General features: G+C 46.1%; 4 protein-coding genes across 4 annotated transcripts; all 4 read right to left on the bottom strand.

Annotated features, from left to right (window-relative positions):
- Positions 1–97: 97 nt before the first annotated feature.
- psat1 (phosphoserine aminotransferase 1) lies at positions 98–4708 on the bottom strand. The gene is made up of 9 exons (XM_067227818.1): positions 4575–4708; positions 3996–4056; positions 3699–3768; positions 2780–2985; positions 1888–2060; positions 1627–1796; positions 1324–1452; positions 1058–1195; positions 98–807 (listed from the first exon to the last, which is right to left on the bottom strand). Exons 1-9 carry the CDS (start codon positions 4629–4631, stop codon positions 705–707), a joined length of 1107 nt encoding a protein of 368 aa, XP_067083919.1. The 5' UTR covers positions 4632–4708; the 3' UTR covers positions 98–704.
- Positions 4709–5148: 440 nt separating this feature from the next.
- On the bottom strand, positions 5149–7408 carry kiss1rb (KISS1 receptor b). Its single transcript, XM_067227817.1, has 6 exons — positions 7165–7408; positions 6797–6921; positions 6571–6706; positions 6193–6431; positions 5824–5982; positions 5149–5743 (listed from the first exon to the last, which is right to left on the bottom strand). The coding sequence occupies exons 1-6, from the start codon at positions 7406–7408 to the stop codon at positions 5477–5479; spliced, it is 1170 nt and encodes a 389-aa protein (XP_067083918.1). The 3' UTR covers positions 5149–5476.
- A 4710-nt stretch (positions 7409–12118) lies between these two features.
- Positions 12119–13847, bottom strand: isca1 (iron-sulfur cluster assembly 1). The gene is made up of 4 exons (XM_067228210.1): positions 13767–13847; positions 13185–13238; positions 12937–13042; positions 12119–12727 (listed from the first exon to the last, which is right to left on the bottom strand). The coding sequence occupies exons 1-4, from the start codon at positions 13845–13847 to the stop codon at positions 12579–12581; spliced, it is 390 nt and encodes a 129-aa protein (XP_067084311.1). The 3' UTR covers positions 12119–12578.
- A 1529-nt stretch (positions 13848–15376) lies between these two features.
- tut7 (terminal uridylyl transferase 7) lies at positions 15377–26377 on the bottom strand. The gene is made up of 29 exons (XM_067227915.1): positions 26277–26377; positions 25129–25507; positions 24808–24962; positions 24504–24620; positions 23979–24156; positions 23597–23685; positions 23407–23458; positions 23255–23324; positions 22972–23098; positions 22433–22552; positions 22033–22164; positions 21644–21821; positions 20877–21535; positions 20628–20778; positions 20087–20173; positions 19769–19869; positions 18840–18897; positions 18113–18216; positions 17938–18027; positions 17496–17609; positions 17214–17291; positions 16925–17102; positions 16710–16757; positions 16535–16626; positions 16312–16427; positions 16011–16213; positions 15828–15853; positions 15673–15736; positions 15377–15584 (listed from the first exon to the last, which is right to left on the bottom strand). The coding sequence occupies exons 2-29, from the start codon at positions 25487–25489 to the stop codon at positions 15526–15528; spliced, it is 3807 nt and encodes a 1268-aa protein (XP_067084016.1). The 5' UTR covers positions 25490–25507; positions 26277–26377; the 3' UTR covers positions 15377–15525.
- Between the last annotated feature and the right edge of the window lie 652 nt (positions 26378–27029).

A 27029-nucleotide genomic window follows, 5' to 3' on the forward strand; every position in this document is an offset into this window, starting at 1 on the left:
TATTCAAACATTTCAAAATAAAAGGTACGACACACAAAGTATTTTTCCATTATTTGTAAATTCATAGAAAAGAAAAAGTGAATAAAAAATGTTATAGTCGTTTTAAGTATGGGAGGCGTTTTACTAAAGTAATGACAGTACAAGTCAATAGAATCACACTTTGTGGGACATCTTGGTCCATGCTCTTATTCCGAACTCGAATTTGGAAAAACGGAAATCTTACTGAGGACAGTTTCATGGTCCTGACTGATACCGGAAGAGCTATTAGTGTTATTTGTTTTTGCTACTTTAGGGATTTGCTAAGTAGTTTTCATAATTGTCAGTCAAGCACAGTACAGAAAAGATGCATTCAAGTAGACAACCAATTAAATGTTTTTGCCATAGCAGTTTTTTTTCCCCTTCTTACAGGTCTTGGTGGCCACAAAAACAACTCTTGATACAGAGCAGTCGAGTGGGTTTAATGTAGTGTATTAAACTTAAAACAAATATTTATCCTCAACAAATATCACAGCACTGAATTTTACTGCCTGCTTGTTTAAACCTGGAGTTAACAATAACAAAATATAAAAGTAGTTAAGGCATTACAGTCAAGACTATAATTGTCTAGAACCTACTAAAATGTGCGCTTTGCAGCCTTTAGATCCATATCATGGATCTTAAACTACTGACATATAATGCTTAAGTGGTTTCTCTACATTCTTGTTTTATTGATGCTCCTTGAGGAATTCCTTCATGTAATTCGCCAGAGCTTGTGTGTCCTCCACAGTTACGGCGTTGTAGAGAGACGCACGCATCCCCCCAACTGACCTGTAGAGGGAGACAGACACCTTCTGTAAATAACCCTGTTTCAGCCAACAGAGAGATCCGTTCCATACAGCGAATTTACTGAATAAGCCGGGCTTATGTCTGGGAAACTGGCTTCACGGAACAGCCCCCTCCTTTCGAGGTGAAGTCAAGTTTCTCTGACTGGACCACAACAGACACAACACCAAGGTTATGATTCAAACTAGCAGACAACAGGGTTCTTCTTTAAACTGTCTCGTGTGACCCCTCGTACCTGTGTCCTTTCAGTGAGATCATCCCTCGTTTAGACGCGCCGTCCAAAAACTGGGCCTCCAGTGTTTCATCTCCGTCCGGGCCGCCCACGCGGAACGGCACGTTCATACGGCTCCTGCAGGCGTCGTCGACAGGACACCTGGACGGGAGGGGGGAGAACGGGTTACCATGGGAACAGCAGACCGACCGACGCCGGGACAGCAGCAAAGCAAACAGAGGTGTGTCGTGGGGAGCTTCGCGGACGGCCGCAGGGAGAAGGACACTCACGAGTAGAAGCCTGCAGAGGAGTTGATGATGTCGTAGATCAGGGAGGACTTCTGCTTGTTCAGCGTTTCCATGGCAGCCGTGCCCCCGTTGTTCTTGATCCACTCCAGAACCAGACTCATGATGTAGATACTGGAGGACAGACAGGCAGACAGGAACAGAGACAGGGAGACAGACAGGAAGAGAGACAGACAGGCAGAATACACACAAATTAATATTGTATGCAATAATATCTAGAGGAAAATCTTTCTTTTTTTGGGGGGGGGGGGGGGGGGGGGGGGTGTACACAGGGTGAGGGGTTGGTACCTGAAGCAGGGGGGGGTGTTGTAGAGAGAGTTGTTTCCAGCCTGCACCTTGTAGTCCAGGATGATGGGACACTCGTTTAGGGCGTGGCCCAACAGGTCCTCTCGCACGATCACCACGGTAACCCCGGCACACCCTACATTCTTCTGGGCTCCTGCGTAGATCAGCCCGTACTGCCGGGAAACACACACACAAAACAACTTGTTTAAACATCAGAAGACGGAAGGTAAAAGCGCCGCCGCGCAAGCCGCTGGCGAGACCGACCTTGGACACGTCGACGGGACGGGACAGGAAGTTGGAGGACATGTCGCTGACCAGCACGGCGCCGTGGGCGTCCGGGAGGAAGTTGTACTCCACACCGTGCACCGTCTCGTTGCAGCAGTAGTACACATACGAGGCCGACGGGTTCAGAGTCCAGCTGCTCGGGTCTGGGATCTCTGGAAACACATTTTGTCATTTAGCAGACGCTCTTATCCAGAGCGACTTACAGGAAGTACAGGGACATTCCCCCCGAGGCAAGTAGGGTGAAGTGCATTTACATTTAGTCATTTAGCAGACGCTCTTATCCAGAGCGACTTACAGTAAATACAGGGACATTCCCCCCGAGGCAAGTAGGGTGAAGTGCCTTGCCAAAGGACACAAGGTAACTTTTTGCCTCCAAATCCAAGACAAGGCTCGAAGCTATAATTGTATATTTGTGTTTCAAAAATTGTTACCCCGTTATTTAACACACACAAACATTCCTTCCTCAAAAGCACTTTATACTTCATTTCAAAGCTGGCTGAGGCCAACCAATTCAGCCAGCCTGACAACAACTTTGCTCAACCATGTGAGAACATAGTCAGCATGCCAGTCCTGAGATTTGTTCATTAGCACAAGGTCATTGTGTTCACAGCGGGCCAGGAAACAGGCCCATCTTGTGTTCACTCCAGAACGGTTTTAGATTATGAACTTTGTATTAATTTGCCAGTTTATTTTGAGGCTGGAACGGACGTTGAGATCTTCAGATGATGATCGTGTGAAACTGACCACAAGTGGAATGTCTAAAAACCAACCCAACCCTTATCAACCGCAACAATTACTATTACTGGTTACGCAAGTATAGCTGCTAGGTGGATCAAGTTCACATTCTCGTACTTCACACACACACACTTACTAGTGTAGCTGTCCAGTTTGGGGTGAATCACGTTCACTTTCCCATACTTCTCAGCCTCCTTGGCAGCTCTGGAAGACCAGGTGCCCGTCACAATGTAGTCAGCACACCTGTCCTCCTTCAGACCAATCAGGTTGAGCGGAACACCACTAAACTGGCCAGACCCGCCCCCTTGAAGAAACATCACCTTGTAGTTGTCGGGAATATTTCTACATAGAAAAGAGATTGTGCAAATAGTTAAACCCGTAATAAAAAGGACAACAACAATAAATCTTGAAATGTTGTAACTGGATACAAGATACATTTACATAGTCAAACAAAGCACAACTTTGGACATTAAAACAATGATGATACAAAACGACAAAATTATATCAGTGAGGTGGATGCAATGACAGAACAACTAGGCTGTCCAATCATCACTTCTGACACTAATGATATAGCAACTTGAAAATACCTGTTGAAAACGAGGCAAAGTACGATAAATCATGACAGTTAAACAGTTCAGAGCTACGAGCCGTGTGCGCCACACTGGGCTGCCCAGCGATCAACCTGGCTGGGCGCCAGGCTGTTTGTGCATTCAGCAGCGCTACACGGTTGCCTAGCGTCGCAACATAACGCATGCATGAGCAGTCCCACATTATAGGGCCCAGTTCCTGTGAACAAGTGGATGGAATAGAACATGAATCCCTAACTATCTAAGACACCTACATCTAAACAAATAATCACCTCAATTTTGCTTCAGTGTCTGAATGTAACGTCTCTGGTGAGTTTGAAATCAATAAATGTAAATGTTGAAATCAGAGCAAATCCTAAATTCGACAGATTCTTCTCTAGAAATAAGCCTCTGTTTAAAAGTTCAAAGAAGATTTGAGAAAGAGAGAAGAGACTATTTGTGTTTTCAAACCAGAAGGCCACTACTCACAGTAAGTCTCTCAATAGAGTTTCAGTTTTGGTCATAATTTTGTTGAAATCTGATGACCGATGACTCATTTCTAGAAAAGGAAGAGTAACACATGCATGTTCATACAAGAATAACACATAAGCATGTTCATACAAGAGCAGAGGTCTGTCAGGTATAATACAGACTGGAGTGACTCATCAGTCATGTGACTGTAGTTTGACATCTCAAAGTTTTGAGTATTATTCTTATTACTATGCACAGACAAGAATTACATCAGTTAAGTTTGATAGTTATAATACATTTTCGAATGATGCTCACCCAGAACACTGATCCCAAGTTCATTATAGTCCACAAGCTCCTGTTGAGCCCGTAACAACACCTGGAAACATATCACAAAAGTTAGGTGTTGGGAAATTATCTAGTGCGCAGGTAAGCATATGAATAGTCTTTTGTCAGCCGAGAGATGATTATCTTTAATGATAACCACAAATTAAGAAATACTCCAGCCTGCCCCTAGCGGTATCTTCTCGACATTGGATTTCCCCCCAGAATTCGGCTGACGCAACCAAAGGATGCAACGCAAGGAATCTACACCGCACAAGTCAAATTCTGCGATTTTCAAATTTATGTTTTGCTTTTTGCAACAATTTAGCGAGGTTAAGATACTGAAATCCCGCAGCAGATTGCTACAAACATGAAAATATATTTGTTGTCAAGTTCATAACAAATTTCCCTAAAACAACACGCTAAATTGTTCCAAGCAGTGAAACCATTTGCTTGGCTCAATCAGTTTACGCTGTGCGCCTTTAAAGTTTCTTTAAGATTTAGACGATGGATAGCGAGGTGTAAGCTAATCTGTCTCTTAAAACAGCCCACCATCGATGCTTTCATACTTACCGACTGCGGAAGCTTTGCAGGTCCAGGACCAAAGTTGATAATTTGCTTCTTTTCCATGTTTAGATAATATTTTTGTTCTTACAGTAAGACTTGACGTTAGTTCTTGCTTGCACCGATCAATACTCGCGTGGCGCAGACTTTTTTGTAGTTGAAGCTTGTGTATTAGGGTGAAAACCTCAGAAGAGCGTTCAAGCCATTTCATTGGCTGCATCCACATGACTAAGTTACTATTCGATCACTCATTGGTCGATAATGTTTTCTGAGGAACAGTGATTGGTTTTTCTATCATGCCACATGTGATTTTGCAGAATCGCATAATTCAGGAGCACACATTATTAATTAAAGCGTAACTGAGAGGCTGAACATGTTCATCCAAGTCTTGTTACCGACAACTCTTTGCAAAGGGTTATTCTTACATATGGTGACATGGAGAAACACAAAACCTAACGTTAATGAATGAAAATAGGAAAAAACACACACAAGCTTTCACTATCAAATAGCCCAGTTTTGTACCAAAATCGTCTGCAGCTTTAATCCAGTGAAATCAGTAGATCAAACAACAACAACCTGATCATTTGGAAATCTGTGCAGAGGGGAGGAGTTCTGTCGAGGTCATGTGAGGCATATTCAGATCACCTGACACTCTCGAAGAGCCCAGATACACCGGTGCTTGTGTTCCCTCAAGAGTCTATATTTGGCACGTATCGATTTATAAGCACAGTTGGTTTGGTCTCTACCAAGTAATCTGCCATTTTTACGGGTACAAAAGCAGCTCGGTGCACATCAGTCCATTCTGATTGAAGTTGTGGCATCATACGTGTCTGTGTGTTTGTGAGCTCAGCGGGAAAAACATAAATGAATAACAAAGGTGTAGCCCTGTGTCAATAACAGATCACTGGCCTTCAGGGTCCAGATGAAAGAAAGTGCATCTGTATGTCCCTGGTGGGGGGCTGCCTTTGGATCTCTCCACCCCCCTCCAGCTGCCCTTCCATCTCTCCACCGCCCTCGGTCTCCGCTGCCCGCTCCTTTGTCCTCCCTCCGCCTCGCTTCAAGAACACGGAGGGGAATGCCTGCTTGAAGGCCTTCCTGAAGTTGTTTCCCATGAAGGCGTAGACCACGGGGTTGACGGAGGAGTTGGAGTAAGACATGCAGTGGGCCCAGATCTTCACCTGCAAATCGGTTGGAGGTGAACGTGACAGTCTGAACCTCAACAGATATCTGATCTGTAGCAGACTTTCCCGGCACTGACCTTGTAGAGAGAGTAGCTGCGGAGCTGAGGCCTGAAGGCTTGCAGCAGGATGCAGATCTGAATGGGACCCCAGCACACGGTGAACAGAGCCACCATCACCATGACCATCCGAGACACACGCACCCTCACCGAGGCCGCGCGCACCTCCTGGGCCTGCAGCTGGCGGAGGAAGGCAGAAGAGGAAGACCATCAAAGAGGTTGTATGATCAGTGCATGTGGAAAGTGCAGCGGAAGATGAAAGGATCAGAAGCGCGCAGTCTTTCCGTGGCCAGAGTCAGGGAACGAGCACATCACAGACACCAGGCACAGTGAACAAAACTAAACCAAAAAAACACCACCACAATATGTACGAAGATGACATCAAGTCACCTGGTAGTTCCCATCCATGGGCTGCACCCTGGGCTGACCCATGCGCTGGAGCATGAAGGCGTAGCAGGCGCTGATGGTGACCAGCGGGAGGAGGTACACGGCCAGGAAGCTGTAGAGGATGAAGGCCTTCTGGAGGTGGGGCGAGGGGAAGGCCTCGCTGCAGTAGGTCTGCGGGCCGAACCAGAACCCCGCCTCCAGGCGCTGGTACAGCGGCACCGGGACCGAGAGGACCAGGGAACCTGGGGAGGATGACATGCAGTTACGGATGTATGTGTGTGTGTGTGGAGGGAGGGTGTACATTTAGTCATTTAGCAGACGCTCTTATCCAGAGCGACTTACAGTAAGTGGGTGTAATGTGAGTGTGTGTGTGTAAAATACCAATCCAGATGGATACTGAGACCATCACGGCCATGCGTGGTGTCCGGTGTAGTAGCGACTGCAGAGGGTAGACGGTTACATAGCAACGATCCACACTCATGGCTGACAGTGTAATACAGGTGGCCTGGGCGGTCACCTGAAAAGACAAACACAGACGTTGGTAACTTGAATGATGCAGCCTCCTGTTGCTAAATCGTCCTCTGTTGTGTTTGTGTGTGACTCGCACTTGTTGAAGGTAGCTGACTAATCGGCACATGAACTCGCCAAACACCCAGCTGGGCAGCGGATAGAGCGTGGCTGTGAAAGGCACACAGCACACCAGGAACAGGATGTCTGTGGTTGCCAGATTTACTGTAAGAAAAAAAAAACACAGTTGATCATCAAGACTACCTACCTGCTTATTCTTAACGCCATGAATATGGGTTCACAATAAACAGAACATTTAGCCTACAAAAATGAGAGCATCTGTAGGCCTAACATATTCACAGGCAGAGGTAGACCTATAAGGTAAAACACCAGTGTTCACGTAGGGGCAGGGACACATTATAAATAAGGTTTTTATGCACAAACAATGTCGTAACGCATCCGAAGTACCTATGTAGAAGTTGGTGACCGTCTTCATCTGCTGTTGCTTTGTGATCACGTGTATGACCAGTGAGTTGCCCACCAGCCCCACCAGCATGATCAGCCCAAAGAAGACGGGCACCAGCCAGGCGTCCACCAACAGCGGAGGTCCATGGTCTTCCAGGGGGGAGGACTCGTTACACAGTGACCCCTCCATACCCAGATCGCAGTAGCGCCCTCCAATGGGCGTCGACAATTCGGGATTTTCCGTCATTCCGCCGCGATGTGATTCTAGCCAACGATCTCAACACTGTGACCTCCGCCTGAGGAATGTTTAGAATGCATTCCGGCAGATTCTTTGCAATAATCGGTGCAGAAATTAGGTTCCTTCCAGTACGCAGCACTTATAGTTACATTTAGTCATTTTACATTAGTTAGCATAGTTGATGGTTCAGCACTATAGCTGTGTTGGTCTATTGGGCTTCAAACAGCGTAAACAAAACACCATGTGTTACTGTGTATCGGTTGAATTAGGGTTGTGGTGGTAATTTGATTTCTGTCTCAGTCCATCAGCATTATTTCCTAAGTAAAAGCCAGAACATCTACAATATCCATACATACAAGACTCCTTCATACAATTCTTCAAGTCTTAATAGGGACCAAAATAATTGCTTCCATATATTTATGGTCTATTCCTGTCTTCTTTCACTTACTTAAAAACAATTATAGATCTAAGGAAACATTAACTTTTAAGATCATTTCGATCTTTTCATCTTTTGACAAAATATGCAGATCATTCAATCGAACAGGGCAGAGCACAGACACCAGATAAACCACAGCATAACTAAAATAATAAAACTAAAACTTTGTTTTGTGATGTTACTCTTAAGGACATGGATGCGGTCACCTGTTAAAACGTCTCCTCTGGTGGGTCCTGTCCTCAGGTGGGTCCTGTGTCCTCTGGTAGCTGCTAAACACACAGTCTATCTGTGGTTGGTCTCTGCTCGGCTAAGATCCCTGCTCACTCCTTTTGTTTGGTTTGTTGTCGTTTAGATTTGTATTAAACGAACAGTTCACTGTTGCAGCCCTGCTCTGAGAGGACGACCAAGAGATGAAGAGAGAGATGGAGAGAGACAGAGAGAGGGGGATGAGGCTCAGGAGAGGGCAGAAGGGTGGGAGGTGAATATGGAGGGAGACAGAAACCGAGAAGGGAAAATGTGATTGTGTCCCTGTGTTTGTGTCCCCGCACATGTCTGAGTGTTTGTGTTCTGGTAACATCAAGCTGTTATCGTCTGTAATTATCTGGGTCTCAGTGACATTTCATATGGCTGCAATGGAGAGACAGGAGACAACAACTTCAAAAGGATGAGAGTGAAGCTCTGAATGGCAACCTTCAATGAGGCAAATCATTTGGCTTTCAACGTTATCAAATAGCATAGTTTAGGATTATTTTCATACATCTCGGATGAATAAAAGGAGTTGAAGGACTCATCTGTGTTGAGAAGCTCTTTCTTTGACAGAGCCTTTTACTGATGCATGTAATTGTAGTTTAAAGAAATGAGTTCTCTCTAGTGGTCTATAGAACACCACTCAAACCTTGTTCCACATCGTCAAATGTTCTCTAGTTTAAACTCACGTAAAAAAAAAAGAGTCTTATTTTAAATGAGGCTTCCTCACTTATACGTCAATTACACAAAAAGTCGACTGAAATGGTAAAACAGGAGGAAAAGAACATAGATGATGGACCCACAAGAGAGGTCACAATGACAAAACAGAGTAGTCTCTCTCTAAGTGCAGTTTCCAGGTCTCACAGTGTGTTTCTTGCCAGGTCTAATCTCCCAAGAGCAGGGTGACACTGAGGGACAATAGCACACTATGAAACCATCAGAGCCAACACAACATGCTGCTCTGGGAAAGGATGTAACCACCAACCATGGACAAATCAGAGAAAATTACACTGGTTCAAGAACTCTTTGCTGATATTCTCATCATTCCAACATTTATTAAATCAATCTGTTGAAAAAAAAAACTACTACGCAAAAAAAAATCGCTATCTAGTCTGTGTCACGTCTTTTAATGACGTTTGTTTATTTGTTTGTGAAATAGGAGATTGTGGAGTTTGAACCTGTGAATGCTCCAACAGGGTGACTGTACTGACTGTGTGTGTGTGTGGTTTCTGAGTGTTCATCTGGGAGGTGAGAAAGCAGAGTAGTAGATGTTAGTCCGACAGACCAGAGGAGGGCAGCAGAGCAGAGAGGTGTCAGCAGAGTGCCTCAGGTTCCTGGTCAGGACACCTCGGTCTCTCTGACCACTACGCAGAGTAGGCAGCGTCCACACAAGCCTCTTATACAACATCCACTGAAGCTCCCTGATGTCCTCAAAGTACCGCCCACTTACTACAGCTAGACCTCAGAGAGACAAAGATGAACACACATCAGACAGTGTTGTATTCTGGGAGCTAAATGCAGCATTCATGGACTGTAATTGTAGTTAAGTATGTGGGGGGGGGGGGGGGGCAGGGGGGGGAGATACACAATACAAAAGTGACTGATGAGTGATGATTCCTCTATAAGTTGGAGTGCAAGACAAGTATACACTTCTGGAAAGGTTGGTTCAAAGTTCTAATCATATGTTACCTGCTCAGACTTCCTTCAGTTCTATAAGTTACCTTGGGGGTCAGGTGGCTGAGCGGTTAGGGAATCGGGCTAGTTATCAGAAGGTTGCCAGTTTGATTTCCGGCCGCGCGAAATTATGTTGTGTCCTTGGGCAAGGCACTTCACCCTACTTGCTTCGGGGGGAATGTCCCTGTACTTACTGTAAGTCGCTCTGGATAAGAGCGTCTGCTAAATGACTAAATGTAATGTACCTGGCTGGCCACACCTCTTTCGGACAGGTTCCCGCCTCCATGGTTCACTTCGTCTCTGCTCGCTCCTCTCACAAACCCCGCCCACATCAGGACACAACTCCCCCTTCAGGAGCAGCTCCCTGATCGAGGACAGCGAATCACAGCACAGCTCCGTCTGTCTCGCCGCCAGATAGGGCAAGAAGAACGCATCTGGTGACAGGGAACAGGGAGGTTCGTTTCCCGCGCAGGTCTGAGCTGCAGGGGTGCAGCCCTGGGTGGGGTTAGAGGTGTGGAGAGCTGGGTTAGGAGCAGGGGTCTTGTAGGGTTGTGTCTGGTGATGACGCCTCCTGTACTGAGGACCAGAGAGTCTCTGTATGGAGTCTGGGAGGAGAGCTTGTCTGCGTACGTTTCCATGGACACTGGAGGCGTTTCCCAGGATGACCAGACGGACGGGGAGATGACCACTAGGGGGCGTCTTCCTCAGTGGCAGGTGGTTGAGTAAATCAGAAATCTGAATACAAAATACAAATATTATTTTTTCCCATTTATGTTAAATATTAAGTCAGGAAAGGCTGAGCTTGATTTTTATTTTTTTCCTACCTTTAACCCGTACAAATCACTGTGGTCGCCATTTTTTCCCCCAGTTTGGTCACCCATGGTCTTAGATAATCACAAATATTGTTAGGGATGATTATAGAAGTGTTTGATAAATCCTGAAGGACTATATTAATTAAAGACTACAGCAGTAAACACTTCAAGTCCATTTTAGAATCTCTCTCGATCTCGTATGCAGATCTTGACTCGTTAGGCTAGCTTTGCATCTTGAATAAACATGGCCTGATAATCAAAGAACGCACACTCACACAAGCACAGAAATCTAATCATATAATAACAAAAAGTTATTACTGGGAAGAAAATGATCTCTGGTCTAATTAATTCTAAGCTGACAGAAGTCTCTACCCACAGCGGCAGTGAGCTAGTACCTGAAATAGGTGCCCTCTGGTCCGCACCATAAATGGGGAGAATTGTGATTTGAGGAAACAGATATGAACCGTAATATGACTCACTGATGATGTCATAGTCAAATAAAGTGCAGTTAAGGTAGTAGTGTGACAAAATATGGACACAGTTAATGGGTTTGGTACTTACCAAATGCACAATTTAGAACTCCAGATCAACCCTTTAAATTCGTCAGATATCAAATCCCACAATGGTTTCTTTTTAAAATCCATTTATTCTATATGTTCCACACCAACTGTACAAATACATTACACTGGTTAGAAATCTGAAGTATTAACAGCACACAGTTTATACATACACTTGTTCTGGTTTGAGCAAAATAAAATAAAAACACAAACCTCATATACAGTGTCATCATTCCTGTAAGGGATTAGTTTGTTTTGGCTCTGTACTCCGAAAACCTTGGATTTGAAATATCATATTTGTCTTGAGATGAAAGTCCAGACTTGTCAGCTTGAATCTGAAGATGTTTACATATTAAACGTTTTGTTACAATTCCGACATGTTTATGGTTTATGGATGTAAATATCCTCACAGCAAGGCTTACAGGGTGCACGTTCACCTGTCAGATTCATTTCTAATGCAAAATTCTGCAAGAAGAATCCAGAGCAAAAACAAAAATGGCTGACTGAAAAGTATTTGAGAAATACATTTTTTTGTGCGTTAAATGCGGTTTAAGGGAGTTGGGACATTCATTATATAAATATACTTACATATATAATATACTCCATTTCAAACAACCAAACGGCAAAACTGTAAAGATCAGTTTTCTTTGTATTTGCATCACTTCCTCTGCTGATTCAGGAAGTGGAGGGCAGTCCTGTCACTGGATGGATGGTAACTGACTCTGGGCAGGTTGTAGGCTACTGAGCGGCCTTTTAGACCAGCGTGGAGGAATTCTCCACCAAGATTGTTGCCCAAGCTGTTGGGCTAAGTAGCATGGAAAAGGAGAAGGGTTCACGACTGAACACCATGATTTAGTTACATGATCAAACTTGTAATCTGTTAAGAGCCTCAAGTGAAAGGACATTCGGAGACAACTACTGTTTATACTTCCTGTGACCGCACTACAGGCCATCCTGGTTGTTGTTGTCGCCCACGCCCCCACGCCCCCTTCACCCCCCCTCCCCCCCTCAAAGGCCCACAGAGGGTAAGCCTGAGACCGAGAGCATCTAAGTGTAGCGAGAGTGTCTGTTAACGGACTTCTACCACTGACCGCAGGAAGTGACATGCAGGAAGAGGAAGTGAGCTTCTTTGCAGGGTTTTTGCGTGCTAGCTGAGTGTAGGGAGAGAGGGAGGGGCTTGTGGAGTGTGACAGTCCCCCCCCGTCATCCAGGCGTGTCGGGAGGGCGTGTGACTTGTCGGAGGGCAGCAGTCGTCGTCGTAGCAGCATCGGCATGGCAACTTCCCAAAGAATTCCGTATTACCAGACTTCTTCACTCTCGCGTTTTATTTTAATTCGTGGGCCTCCTGATGAAAGGACTAAAAGTGTGTGTGTGTCTAGTTAAGGGGACTAAAATAGTGTGTGTGTGTGTGTGTGTGTGTGTGTGTATATGTGTGTCAGGAGGCCCTGTGATGTTCAGATGTTGAAACTCTCTCCACAGCCACACGTTCCCTTGATGTTGGGGTTGTTGAAGACAAACTCATTTGAGAGTTTAGTTTCTACATAGTCCATTTCTGTCCCCAGCAGAGTCAGCTGGGCTTTCTTCTCGATGAACACCCTCACGCCTACAAGAACAAGACATGAGCGCGCATATATATATATATATGTATATATATATATATATATATACATATATATATACACATATACACACAGACACGTATATACTGTATACACAATGCCTTGTAAAAGTATTCGGGCCCCTGACTAACTCGTATACTGAATAACAACTGGTGCCCTTGCGGTTTCCCTTTTTTCCTCAAATGTTACTCACCGTCCTGCAAGACCTCCTCGTCAGCCTTGTCCTTCGCCTTGGTGTAGTCCAGGGTGTAGGTCAGGCCGTTACAGCCTCGCGTCCTCACCCCAACCTTCATACCGATCTGCACACACACACGCCACCGTCACTGCTTCTCCTCAACGCCATTTGAAATTGAAATGATTCGAGCTTGCGTTTATACATTTTTTTTATACCGTTGTCGATAAAAGTAGCTCATACGTGTGTGACGTGTTAGATATACTCACAAACTCTGGCTTATCCTGCAGCAACAGTCTGATCCTGTTCACAGCAGACGGAGTCTGGAGGAGGTGGAACAGAAGGGAATTAGCACTCAAACTGCTGAGTAATGCAGCCAAATAGGAAAACACGATGTACAGTGAACGATGTCTAGATGCTTCGCTCTAAACGCTTAGATTTTACTTTATAAGACACATCTTCGCTTATAACATGCTAAGACAAAGTGAGCTTGCAGTCAATCGTCACTTATCTAACAGTGACAGTAAACATGCTAGCACAACCTTTTACCACGAACCTAGCAAACGACAAGTTACCGAAACCATGGCCTGTGAATTGTCCTTCATTAAATCCCTATTTCTTACGATCACTATGAACAGCGATGAACTTAACGTTAAATGAACAATTATCTTCAACAACGACTTGTGTGTTGTGATGTAACGTCATCGTCATTATCTAGCTAGCCAAATCGAGCTAGCCGAAGAGTGCAAACACATATCCAGGCTATTTGTAATAAGGTTACTTCACTACACACAAACACCACTGATATTATTCCGTGGTAAACTATCTATTCATACTGCTGAAAAACTCACCAGTGTTAATGCTGCTCTTGTGGCTAAAATCTTTCTTTTGCTGACCGCCCTGACGGTCGCTCGCACCATGGAGGCGGACATTTTGGACTTCTGTAAAAAAGTCAGCGACTTGACGTGAAAACACTTCAGACGCGCAACCGCATGAGAAACCCCGCCCCTCTGTTTATGTAAAGTGTTTCACAATTGGGTGACGCTTTAATTGACAGGAAATTACACCAATAGTTTTCTAGTTCACTGACGCCACAAACAACGACCGAAATGGTCTTAAGAAGATAGGCGATGTCAAACTACAGCGGTTATCGTGTTATTAGGAGAGACCGTGAACACGTTTTGACAGCGGGACTGGGAGGGGAACATTTAATCTATATTCAACCGACAGTTACTTAGCAAATACTAACGTTATCGCTATTCGATTTTGTATACACAAATTAACGAGAACAGGCAACGGTCTCCCTAAAAGGCTCACAAATGATTAAATGACATGGAAAAAAAGTAAACAATTTTCACCTAAATAAGTTTTATTTAAGAAGGGTCTTTCAGACAGAACACTAGCAGCAAATCAGCCTGGGGCACAGAGCCTTACATTACAGCTACCTTTCTGACTAACCAAATCCACCACGGCCACAAATTACTGTGTCTGGCCAAACAAAATCAATAGTTGAACAGTTTCTTATTTTCTCTTGAACTTTGGATTGACCAACTCAAGTTTTAGGAACCACAGTGTATCTCTATATCAACATCTCGAGTTCAAAGAGAATTGTGATCATTTCATATATTCAATAACAAAAGACATTCTGCTGGAGTATACCATAAAATCGAGTTGTTATTTTGCAAAAAATGAAATGGCAAAAACAAATTAACATTCCAATAATAAACAAAAATATCTAATAAATACTTCATGATTGACACAATTTGCTGTCACATCAGGAATATGATTAACTTTGTTGGGTAAAATAAACGACGCTTTCCAATTTGAGATGGCTCGACGTTAGGTAGAGTCCAAGACGGTGAACTTGAAGACTGCATTAACTGCTCCGGAAAATTGAGTTGCCCAACCTCACTCTCTTTTACAATGTTAAAGAGTTCTTACATCATTGCATATACAGTAGCCTTAATCGGGTTAGAGGAAAGTGGAATGGACTTCTACCATCTTTGGAAACTCGTACGTCATAAGTGAAAAATAAAATCTTTTTTTTGTTGCTGAAAGAAAATAATTTGACCCCTTGTTCAGGCAGTTCCACCCTATTTAAAATCACAAAACCCTGCAGACGTACATGAGGAAAGCCAGTAAAAGTACCTGCGTTGTGTGACTCAGACACCAGAGCCATGGCACAAACTGCTTGCTAGGCTAAACGAGGAGGGAGACAGTGAACAATCAGTGCACAGGAAACAAAATTTAAAAAATCACTCTTAAAAAACAAAAAAAACAAAGAACAAAATAATGTAAAAGCAGAAACCTTGTTGTTTAGGTAAACGAGGAAGTGACGTGCATGCAGCCGGTTAAAACAAGTTCTTTTAAAAGCTCCTCTGAGAGGAGCGAAGGGTTTAAAACATAAAATGGCCTTCTTGTCCTCTGGGACACATTGGGCCAATTTTCTTTCATTTTGGGGGGGGGGAGGGGGGGGGGTCTGTGAATTTCTACGGTGCAGTCCTGGTTCAGGGTTCACCGAAGAAGATGGGCTTGGAGGTCACTGCTCTCGAGCCTCTCGTTCTTCTTTTCTCCTCTTTTTTCTTCTTCTCTTCCTCCATGTGGTCGTCCTCAGTCTACCAGGCTCCGCCCCTGACCGGCCCGCCCCTGGTGTCTGCTGGATAGACTTCCTAAAACGTTCAAACACACCAGAATAACACACCCGCCCACACGCTCAGACGTAACCATGACGCCGAGCCTGACGGCGGGAACACACACCTGTCTGTGGACTGTGGACATTTTTCTGCCTCGTTTTACTTTTCTCGTCATGGGGATGCAAGCCCTAGACAAGGAAACAAAGATGAGAATCTCTCTGGGAATGTGTGTGTGTGTGTTTGTCAGATGGTGGTGGAATTTGTGTGTGTGTCAAATACCTGTCTGTCTTTCTCTTTGGCACTTGCTGCAAAAAAAAAAAAAAGTTAACACAGTTATCAGTGCACCCATGACAGTCATTCCACACAACTGAATTAAGGGGAAATTCCAGTAATATCACGAAAAATGGCAGGAATTGGCAGTAGAAAGCCCGGTTTAAAAACAGGTTTCTGAGTGCCTCCTACCTATTGGGGGCCCTCTGTACTGAGGACAGTCCTTCTTCATGTGCGCTTGAGAGCCGCACAGGAAGCAACAGCGCTTCTCCTCCGGTCTCCTCCAGCGCTCTCCCTTCCACGGTGTCCCCTCCCGGCCCCCGTCGGCCGGCTCTGCCCAGTCTCTCCGTCCCTCCGCCCTGTTCCTGTCTTCCTGGTCCCTCCTCTGCTTTGACCTGTCCCACACACACACACACATCAGTAACACACACACATCAGTAAGACACACACGCATCAACAGAGAAGAGAAAGGCAGTTTGTTGGCGATTCATACTTTTTGCGCATGGGGCAGTCTTTCATGAAGTGGCCGATCTTGCCGCAGATCCTGCAGCAACGGTCGTTGGGCGCCAGTTCTCCCTCCGTAAGAACCTCCGGATCAAAGAAATACTCCTGGAGACACACACACAGCGCTCGTGAGGGAGGAGGGAAAACACACATTTTACACGCATGCTTGGGAACCTTTTTTTTTTCAAACGTGAACGTTTGTGAACACGAACCATTTGGCTGGGGTACTCTGGAGGATAGCTTTTGACAGGAACGCCGAACACTCTTCTGCCGTTGATGAAGGCCTTCATGATGAAGTTAGTCACTGTGATGGAGAAGAAAGACTGGTTAGCAGAACAGAAGGTCTAAAAAGGTCCAGACAGGATATATTAACAGAAAGAAACCTACTTCTCCTGGACAGGCCAGCTCCCAGGTTATGGTTAAGATCAAACGGGTCTGGGGAAACAGGAAGACAACACTTTGACACGAGGGAAATAACATCCTCACTGCAAACTAATTTGGACGAGACACCAAACCGACAGCACTCCCCTCTCCTCCACAGTCCTCTCTAGTCTGAGGGGGCTGGCTGCTCTCCTCCACAGCCCTCTCTAGTCTGGACTCACCCTCGATGACGATGTACTTTGAGGTCCACTGCTTGTTGAAGGTGGTGAGGGGAGCGTGCTGGCGGATGCAGATGACGTGCTCTCTGAAGTCAAACTCCTCTGTGTAGAACTGCAGCAAGCCCAGCCACAGTGCCCCCACGGATTCAGTATTCTTCTGGTACTGCGGCCAGCGACTGGGCTGGAGAGAGACACAAAGACAATGTGTTTATTAAGCAGAAACAAGCAGTTGGATTCAGGTGGAATAATCACACACTTAAACACCAACATGCTCAACACACACACAACTTACCAGAGCCTCCATGTCATCATAAAAGTACACGTTCCAGCCATCGACCAGCACCTCTGGCTTCACATCCCCATCGTAAATCTAGTCAGGAAAAGATCACCATTTGTTATTCCTTTCTTCATCAACGCTCTTGGACGTCTCATCGGTAACGCTCACTCTAGGATGAACGCAGAACTAGGTGAGGTCAAGGTCAATGAAGCCAGGTGTGTGTTTGTGAGCAAGTGGTGTGTGTGTGAGCGTGTGTGTGTGGTGTGTGTGAGCGTGCGGTGTGTGTGTGTGAGAGACCTCCTGGAGCACAGGGATGAGCGGCGGGCTCCTCTGCTGCAGGTAGAACAGCACCATGAGGGTGTAGGCGTAGGACGACAGGCTGCCTCGCGACGCGTCCCCAATGTCACACATCTGCAGGGGAGGGAACACACGTCACAACCTTGGGGACACGCGACGCGTCCTCGCCTCACACGGACGGGACGCGTCCTCGCCTCAGACGGACGGGACTCGCCCTCGCCTCACACGGACGGGACTCGCCCTCGCCTCACACGGACGGGACGCGCCCTCGCCTCACACGGACGGGACGCGAGGGTTAGAATGGCGCCGTGCTGAGCACACGACTTACGTGTAACAGTGAGGAAAGATAGGATGATGTTGACCTGATCATGTAGGCAGGTGTTACGAGTGTGTTTGTGTGTGTGTGTGTGTGTGTGTGTGTGTGTGTGTGGGGGGGGGTTACCTTGGCAAAGACCTTCATGACGTAGCAGAGGATGGTGACCCTGCGGTCGATCGCGGCGTAGCACGCCAGCAGGTTAGTGTTGTGCAAAGCCTGATGGGAGAAAGACAGAAAGCAAGTTCAATCTCCCATTTTTTCCTCCCAGTCTGCCAAGACCTTCCGGCTTGTTCCCCCTTACCAGTGTGTTGTAAAGGCTGATGTCTCCCTCCAGACTGGTGCGCACGTGGTAGAACTTGACGATGGGCACTTTGGCTGTGGTGATGGGCAGGATGTTTCTTAGATCTGGGGGTGCAGACAGAATGATGGATGAAATCACACACTTCTCTCATCCTGATGTGTGATTTCAGACCGCTGAAGAGATATGAAGGGTGGAATAATTTGGCTAGCTCAGCTTGCAAATAGATAATTAGGCTAGTATGTATTATTTTTTCGTGTTTCTGGACAAAAATATTCACCCCCAGTTATCAAAACAAGAATGCATGTGTTCCTTACGTTGAATGCAGTAGTGTTTAACAGTGTTTACGTAGGCAGGGCCTCCCCATCCAGAAACAACACAAAGCACACAGGCTGAGGCCGCAGCCCGGCTTCCATTCCAGCCCGGGTCCTTAGCTGCCTGTCATCCTCTCTCTCTCCCCCTGCCTTTCCTGTCTCTCTCAGACTGACACTATCATTCATAAAGCAGAAATGCCTACAAATATATAAATTCCTTCAGTAGGGGGAAACACGCTAAGAATAGTCTGTATGAGTTAATTAAAGGCTGATGCACAGAAGCATGAATTGCCATTAGATGGGGCTGTTTCTCCTAACTTGATCACAAGCTCTCAAATGACCACTGTAAGTATATCTTCTAACTAAATAAAAGTTCAGTTGAGTAACGACGTAGGGGCAGGTAGTGAGGACCAGACCTGGGTGTTTCCTCAGCAGTCTGGCCACATTCTCAATAACACTGATGCAGTCCAGGTCCTGAGGATAGAGCACATCACACGCCAGCGTAAACACACAGTACCATGTACACATCACCTACACTACACACAGTACCATGTACACATCACCTACACAACACACAGTACCATGTACACATCACCTACACAACACACAGTACCATGTACACATCACCTACACAACACACAGTACCATGTACACATCACCTACACAACACACAGTACCATGTACACATCACCTACACAACACACAGTACCATGTACACATCACCTACACAACACACAGTACCATGTACACATCACCTACACAACACACAGTACCATGTACACATCACCTACACAACACACAGTACCATGTACACATCACCTACACAACACACAGTACCATGTACACATCATCACCTACACAACACACAGTACCATGTACACATCACCTACACAACACACAGTACCATGTACACATCACCTACACAACACACAGTACCATGTACACATCATCACCTACACAACACACAGTACCATGTACACATCACCTACACAACACACAGTACCATGTACACAAAAAAAGGTGATTTTTGCGATCTTGTGCGATCAGCTGTTACAAGTTATTTATAAAAAAGGCAATTAATATTATGTTGATTCATATCTACTTACAGACTATGGCCGGGTTTCCCAGATTCGTAAAGATAGAACGCTCTTAGAGTTAAGAGCTTCTTAACTAATCTGGGAAACCCGGCCTATTTCAGTTGTTTGCAAGGTGTTTACAATATATTTTTGTTAATTTCTGTGTGCCAAGGTGACCTAGTGTGATTTTAAAACAAATATTTTAAATATTGTTAATGGTTGGGTGGAATGATATGCATGTCAAATGAAATAAACGTTTGTATAATTACATCAGCAGTCTCCTGTCCCTCTAACACCATGCAGATGTCCAAGTCACTCTGCTTGAAGCCAAATCCGTTCTTCGAAGAACCAAACAGGCGAAGTTTTGCACCTTTCACCAAAAACACAGATTAAACAAAGATTGTTTTGTTTTTTTACATTAAAAAGGCCATTTGTTTCACCCGTTTGTCAGTGACATTCTGAAGCACTGGATAGTTCTTCTACAGTAGCAACAGTTATACACACGGGAGTTATTTGTAAAAAACAAAATATATATATATATATATTGATATACTTTAGTATGTGGAGATAACAGCCTGAAGTCTTACCTGCAAACTGGCAGCGTACGAAGCGCTCCAGATCCCGCAATATGTGCTCTCGGACTCCCAGCTCCAGCTCATCAGGGGCGAAGTCTCCTGCAGGGACCAAGCTGGCTCAGCTGCACTCACTTAAACACCCTCCTACTTACAGCCTAACCAATAGGACTTCATGGGTTCAATACCGATTTCTTTATCGAATTCAGTTTAGACGGATACATTATTCAACATTGGTAGCTAAAGAGTTTGGTGAATCCTTAATCAAGAATGAATCTTCCTCGTTTTTGACAACGTACATGACATTTGCTTGGTTGTAAAATATATATATATATATATGTTAAGAGTGAGGTGGCTGAGCGGTTAGGGAATTGGTTTGATTCCCGGCTGTGCAAAATGACGTTGTGTCCTTGGGCAAGGCACTTCACCCTACTTGCCTCGGGGAGAATGTCCCTGTACTTAATGTAAGTCGCTCTGGATAAGAGCGTCTGCTAAATGACTAAAATGTACTAAATGTAAATGTAATACGTTAGCCGTCCTCCTCATCTGTACTCACTGTAGCACTGCTCGCAGACCAGGCTGAGGGTCTCCAGGAAGCAGGGGATCATGGGAGGCAGAGGGTCCAGCGTCACCTTCTTGAAGTCTTCAGGACAGTCTTTCTTCAGGTGCCCGTCCCGCTTGCACAGGCTGCACACCACCGTGTGGGACTGGGGGGAGGGAAGGCTCATGATTAACCGTGTCACCGTTAACCCACATTACCAATATTGCAATTGCGGCAATTGAAAAGCGAATTCTAGTTGTTTACCTTCCCCCGTGTGAACGCTTGTTTGTTGAATTCGTAACACAGTTTGTCGAGGGCTTCCATAATCTTTCCAGATGTTTCTCTCTCTTTTTCCACCGTCTCTTCCCCCTCCTCCTCCTGGCACGGCCCCTCCTCATCGGACAGAGGCTCGTCCCCGGACACCTCGTCTAACTGGAAGAGTTCCTCGTCTTCTGTGGTGAAACTGTTCAGGTGCTCTCGACCGTAAACCTCCTCTTCCTCCTCCTCTTCCTCCTCAGAGAGGCTACTATTCCCCAGATCTGCACTCTCTCTCTCCTTCTCTTTATCGGATTCACTGTACCCTTCTCCAACTTCTTCTTCTTCTTCCACGACACAGTTTGAATCCTGAGATCCAGACTCTCCTTTGTGGCCCTTGGCTGACTCAGCCAGGCTGAGAGAGTCCAGGCTGGAGGGGAGGCCCTGCTCGTCACTCTGGGGTCCCAGACCCACCTCCAGACTAGAACCGGAACCTTTCTCTGGCTTGTGATTGGATGGTTTCGGCCCTCCTAGCTTGTGATTGGCAGGGGCCGTGTTGAGTGGGAGAGCAAAGTACTTGTAGGTGTTTTTGAGGCAGTGGAGGATGTACTCAAACATCTGCTGGCTGTTCAAGGTGCGAGCCACGTTTCTCTTCACAGCAAATGGGTCTAGGGAATACAATAAGTTCATGTAAAACTGCCCTATCAAGTGCAGAAATATTAGTTATGGCCAACCAATACGTTCAACAACACCAAGTAGTCCACGGAGATTCTAACCTTCAACAGCTATGCGTTTCTTCGGCCAGTCTTTGGCCTCGCGTGATAGGACGGCACGGGTTCTGACGCTGATGACGCTGTCGGAGAAGTTGAATTCCAGCGAATAGAATCGCAGCATCTCCACCCACAGAAGCCCCGCCTCCGGAGGGGAGCGAGGGCCCTGGAAAACAAGAGGGGCCTGCTCCCAACACACACACACACACACACACACAACACACACAGGTTAAACATCAAAACACCACCAAAGTCCAGGATACAGAACAACATCAGTCTCAACACAGAAGATCAACTGCACATCAGACAACTCCAGCTCCATTTTTTTAAATACTATTTTCAATTTCTTCCCATGGGATTGTTAGATCCTCAGGAGGAGATGTGAGCGTGGTCACCTTGCCCTTCCTGTAGAAGCCATCTGCAGGTGTGGAGGAATCCTTTGCAGAGCGGTAGCCCCAGTGCACAAACCCATCCTCCAGGTAGGTGAGGCTGAAGTCTGACAGCCTGCTCACGGAAAACTCCTTAATCTGGAGGGGAAGAGTGAGAACACGAGATGTAACGAAAACTCATGTTCAACTGCTAAATTGCTAATAAGTTTTTGTTCTGCTTGGCGGTATTAATCTATATAGCCATCGTTACCTCATCACAAATATTGCGTGGGCAGGATGACCTCAGTCAAGACAAATTAAATGTGAGATGTATCGAGATGAGTTCAGCTCATTAACATCCCAGACCCATCAAAACACACAAACAAACAAGCACATCATTCAGACAGTAGCACTCCCCCCCTCCTACCTCGTGGCCCAGGTAGCTGGGCAGGATGTGTTCCTTGCGCTGCTGCAGGAAGTAGATGACCATGAGGGCCAGGACGTACGACGGCAGGCCCCCCTCATCCGCTCGGTCCACGTGACAAATCTGACAACACAGCAGGGGGAAGGTGAGGCAGGTGGGGTGGAGGGTGAGGCAGGTGGGGTGGAGGGTGAGGCAGGTGGGTGGAGGGTGAGGCAGGTGGGGTGGAGGGTGAGGCAGGTGGGTGGAGGGTGAGGCAGGTGGGTGGAGGGTGAGGCAGGTGGGTGGAGGGTGAGGCAGGTGGGTGGAGGGTGAGGCAGGTGGGGTGGAGGGTGAGGCAGGTGGGTGGAGGGTGAGGCAGGTGGGGTGGAGGGTGTTAGCTCTAAACAGACGTATTAAGGGGATGTATAGCTGAGCTGCTGAACTGACAAACTACTGGGGGGGTGTAGGGCAGGGGTGGGGGGGTGGTTGGGGGGGATGATGTGGGGGATCCTGGGGAAGGAGTGGGGATAGTGGGGCTGGTCCTGGGGGAGGAGGTAACTCACCCAAGCCCAGTGTCTGAAGCCCAGGACCAGAGGGAGGAGGAGGGGCTCCTGGCTAGCCAGGGCCTCTAGGTAGCAGGTGGTCTGGTACGCGTTGTCGTTTCCAGCGCTCATCCTGCAGACCAGGCCGCTACAGAGGAAACACTATTATGGTCTGTGGACACATCACTTGCAGTCTGTCCCAATGGTGTACGCTGCAGTTACTGGGCACTCCAGTTACAACATTGTACAAGTGGAACATGGGACATTAGAAAAGCTGAGCTTCACTTCCACAACTGAAACTCACCTCTTCTTCTCTTTGCAGATAACCACAGGCACCCTGGCATGGAAATCAGCCTCCATCTCCACGTAGAGATCTGTAAACACACAGTAACTAAATACACCAGCAAAGGCTCCGTTTACATTTGATTCACTGAGCCGACACTTTTCCTCACTCACCACTCTTGGACAGACTTTCATGAACCAGCAACAGGACTTCTGGCTGATGCATCTGGAAACACAGTCAACTTTGTAAATCTTCATAAAACTCACATGCAGGTTTGACGCTTCACCACCCCAGATGAAGAAGTCACAGGGTGAGCAAGATTTGACTTTTCAATTTCACACACGCACACACACGACTACTCACATGAGAGGGAAACTGAATATCAATGTTGATGTCTGAATCCTTGAACCCAAACTTAGTGCAAGAAGATCCATATAGCCTGAGATTGATTCCTGGAGGAAAACCAAAACAACACAGGATTAAATACATCATACAGAAAAAACTATACAGAACTTGAAACTACAGACATGCTCTATAAGCACCAACCCCACAAGCTAACATCTGAAAACAGGGTTGTGTGTTGGTTCAGGAGATGTTCTATGGGCATAGGTGAAGCCCTCTATGATTCTGCTTGAAAAAGCACTAAAGAAATTAAATTTGATTTGAAGAGACCATAAACATTTTTGATTTGAGCAAATGGGCAGGGCTTGGTGGTTGCTGAGGCCTCTCAGCTGCAGGGTCTCACCAGGCAGGACAGACAGGAGGACGGCCTGCATGGCAGCCAGGATCTGCCGTCTGCTCTCCACGTCCACGTCGCTCATCCCCAGCTCCGTCACCACGCCCTGCAGGGCGCGGCCGAGGGCGCTCACCTGGTCCGGCCCGGGAGGCAGGATCTCCGTCAGCATGGTCTCCTCCTTCCTCTCCTGGACACACGGACGGACTCACACATTTAGTCATTTAGCAGACGCTCTTATCCAGAGCGACTTACAGTAAGTACAGGGACATTCCCCCCGAGGCAAGTAGGGTGAAGTGCCTTGCCCAAGGACACAACGTCATTTGACACGGCCGGGAATCGAACTGCCAACCTTCAGATTACTAGCCTGATTCCCTCACCGCTCAGCCACTTGACTTCCTACACACAGGCTTCAGCGTCAGATCATATACAAGTTGGTCGATCACGACGCATTAAAGGGTTAGTTGCTGGGGTGACTGAGCAACAGTCACCCCAGCAACCATTAATCGTTTGGTCTGGTTGTCGTGAGTCTCTCACCCGAGCTCGCCTCTTGTGCCACTTGTCTCTGATGTGTCTGTGGGCGGCGGGGACGGAATCCAGCAGCACGTCACACAAGGAGCAGGAGTACAGGGCGTTGGGGCAGCTACGCGACCTCTGACCCCATCATGGAGAGAGGGAACAAACAAATCGTTGGATAAAGACGAGAGAAAAGCCATGGCAAGGAACAGGCAACTGCAGACTCTCTGACCGATAACAGGTGCAAGTTTTATAGAGTTTTAAGATTTTTTTCAAAACACAGTGAGGGTGTTCTTGTCGGATATCTATTCTGAAGAGCACCAACCTTGTTGAGACGGAAGATCTCGTCTTTGCCGATCTGCTCTTCCGCTTGTCTCAGGCCCTGGAGCTCTTTGCCTGAGAGGGCCGACTCGTCGATCACCGGGCCCCTGTCGTTCTCACCGTGCCCGCGCCTCCGGTCCCGGTTCCTCTGCCTCCCCCCTGGAGCAGGACAACAAACACACCTGATTCACTACATTTCCCAAACTCACCTACATCAGCCCAGGTTTCACAACCAAGCTGCCCTTCTCATGACCTATGGACCTAGCGCCAGGGAGCTGGCCTGATAGCTGCTGAACCAAATTCTCAACTTCGGTCTGACGCCTACCTGAGTTGTCAGCAGTTGTCTCCCCCTGGTCCTCGTCCTGGTAGCCCCTCTTCCAGCGCTGCTGCGGGGGACGGTCTCTCCAGTTGTCCTTTGTCCCTCCTGCCTGGTTGTCAGAACCTGGGAACCTCCTGAACCCTTCTCTCTGCGAGGGGCTGTGGCCGCCCTTGAACCCTCCGGGAGAACTGCTCAAAGGTCCTCCTTTCTTGGAGCCCGAGCCGTAAGACCCTCCATAGGGCCGCTCTTTCTGAGGGTTGTACACCCGACCTGCGTCCTGGCTCCTCCAGACGTCCGCGTCTTCAGCTACTGGCCCTCTCTCCCGTTCTCCCTGCTTGGGGTAGCGTTGTCTACCTGACTCCTCCATGGTTATCTTCAATCAGACCTGGAGCATCATAGAGAGAGCCATGAGAGTCATCACTATGCGAATAATGACAACGTTGAGTGAGAGAAAGGGGTGCTGTTACCGTTTGTTAAAATGTTTGCTGTTGTACAGTAGTAATTAGCTAATAAATGGTACTGCATTGGTTATAAAAAGAGCAGAACAGAAACTTTGAGAAAATACTTCAGAGTTTTAAGGCTAGCAAATAAAAGTTCGCTAGTATCTATTTTAATTTGTGTCAGCCGGCTTGCGCCTCGAGGTGAATTTGTAGCGTATCTGGCTAGCTAGCTAACTATGCTCACTACAGACAGCTAGTTAGGTGAAGACAGCTAGCTAGCTTGCTAGCTGCTTCCTTAAAGTATGCATTACCATTCTGGTAGTCTTAGCACAAGTCACAGAAAACTAGCTAGCCTAGCTATCAATAGCATAATGTTTCACGGGTTGCTTTGCTAATGTAAGATGGCATGACGTAGCTAGTTTGCTAACATAGCTTGGATCTCAAGCTGAGTGGCAGAAAGGAATGAAGCTAGTATTACTTAGTTCTGTGAATTTACAAGTTTAAAACAGTCGTGAGATATTTTTCGATTTAAAACAACCCCCACAGCCAGGTTTCTAGTGAAAGCAAACTGAAAGCTACTATAGCTAGTTAGCTAGCTAGCTGTAGTGTTTTGTGGTCTGCATAATACGGACTGGCTAACAAAACCTTACAATGTAGCTACAACACAAAATACACGATTCATTGCGTGTAAACGCTGCCGTATACATAAAATACCTTTTGTCTATGTATGGGCAGCATACTAACGTCCACAAGGACTTTCATTTAATCTCAACAACACTCCTGTGTCCTCTTGCTTCTGTTGCAGGTTGCGCACGCCTGCGTTTTGGGGGCGGAGCCAAACGTGTTTTTTGGACGACACAAAACTGATGAGGCAATTAAGAGAGTTGCATGAAAAGCATCTTCTCTAGCTATGCCAACACATTCATCAAACTACAAACGTAAGAGTAAATTGGCATTAGTTAGATAGATGCTTTTTTGTCCCCGTGGAGAAACTGGTGTGCAGCACAATCACAAGGCATCAGTATGGAAGCAAATCAGTGACATAATGTTTTGAATATTAAGACATTGAATACTTAATATTTAAATGCAAACACCACCGAATTGTATGGTTTTGAATTCTGCTCTTTAAAAAATTGAAATATGAATTTATTTCAATGTTTAAAAAAATGAGATCCAAAAATTCAATGTTCAGAAATTCAAGTTGCTGTGAGATCTGATTTTACTGTACAAATTTGAGCAACCTGAATTTCTGAACATATAAATTATTATTTTTTACATTGAAATAAATTAATGTCAACTTTAAAGAGGTGGATTCAAAACCAACAAATTCGGTGGTGTTTAAATTTCAATATTAAGTATTCAATAACTTCTAAACATTTTGTCACTGATTTGCTTCCATACACCATGAACCACAAATCCATGAATAATACGTCGTACCTTACAACATATTTGGTTGGCCATACCAGC

The sequence above is a fragment of the Osmerus mordax genome, chromosome 24 (genome assembly GCF_038355195.1).
Source record: "Osmerus mordax isolate fOsmMor3 chromosome 24, fOsmMor3.pri, whole genome shotgun sequence".
NCBI classification, from domain to species: domain Eukaryota; kingdom Metazoa; phylum Chordata; class Actinopteri; order Osmeriformes; family Osmeridae; genus Osmerus; species Osmerus mordax.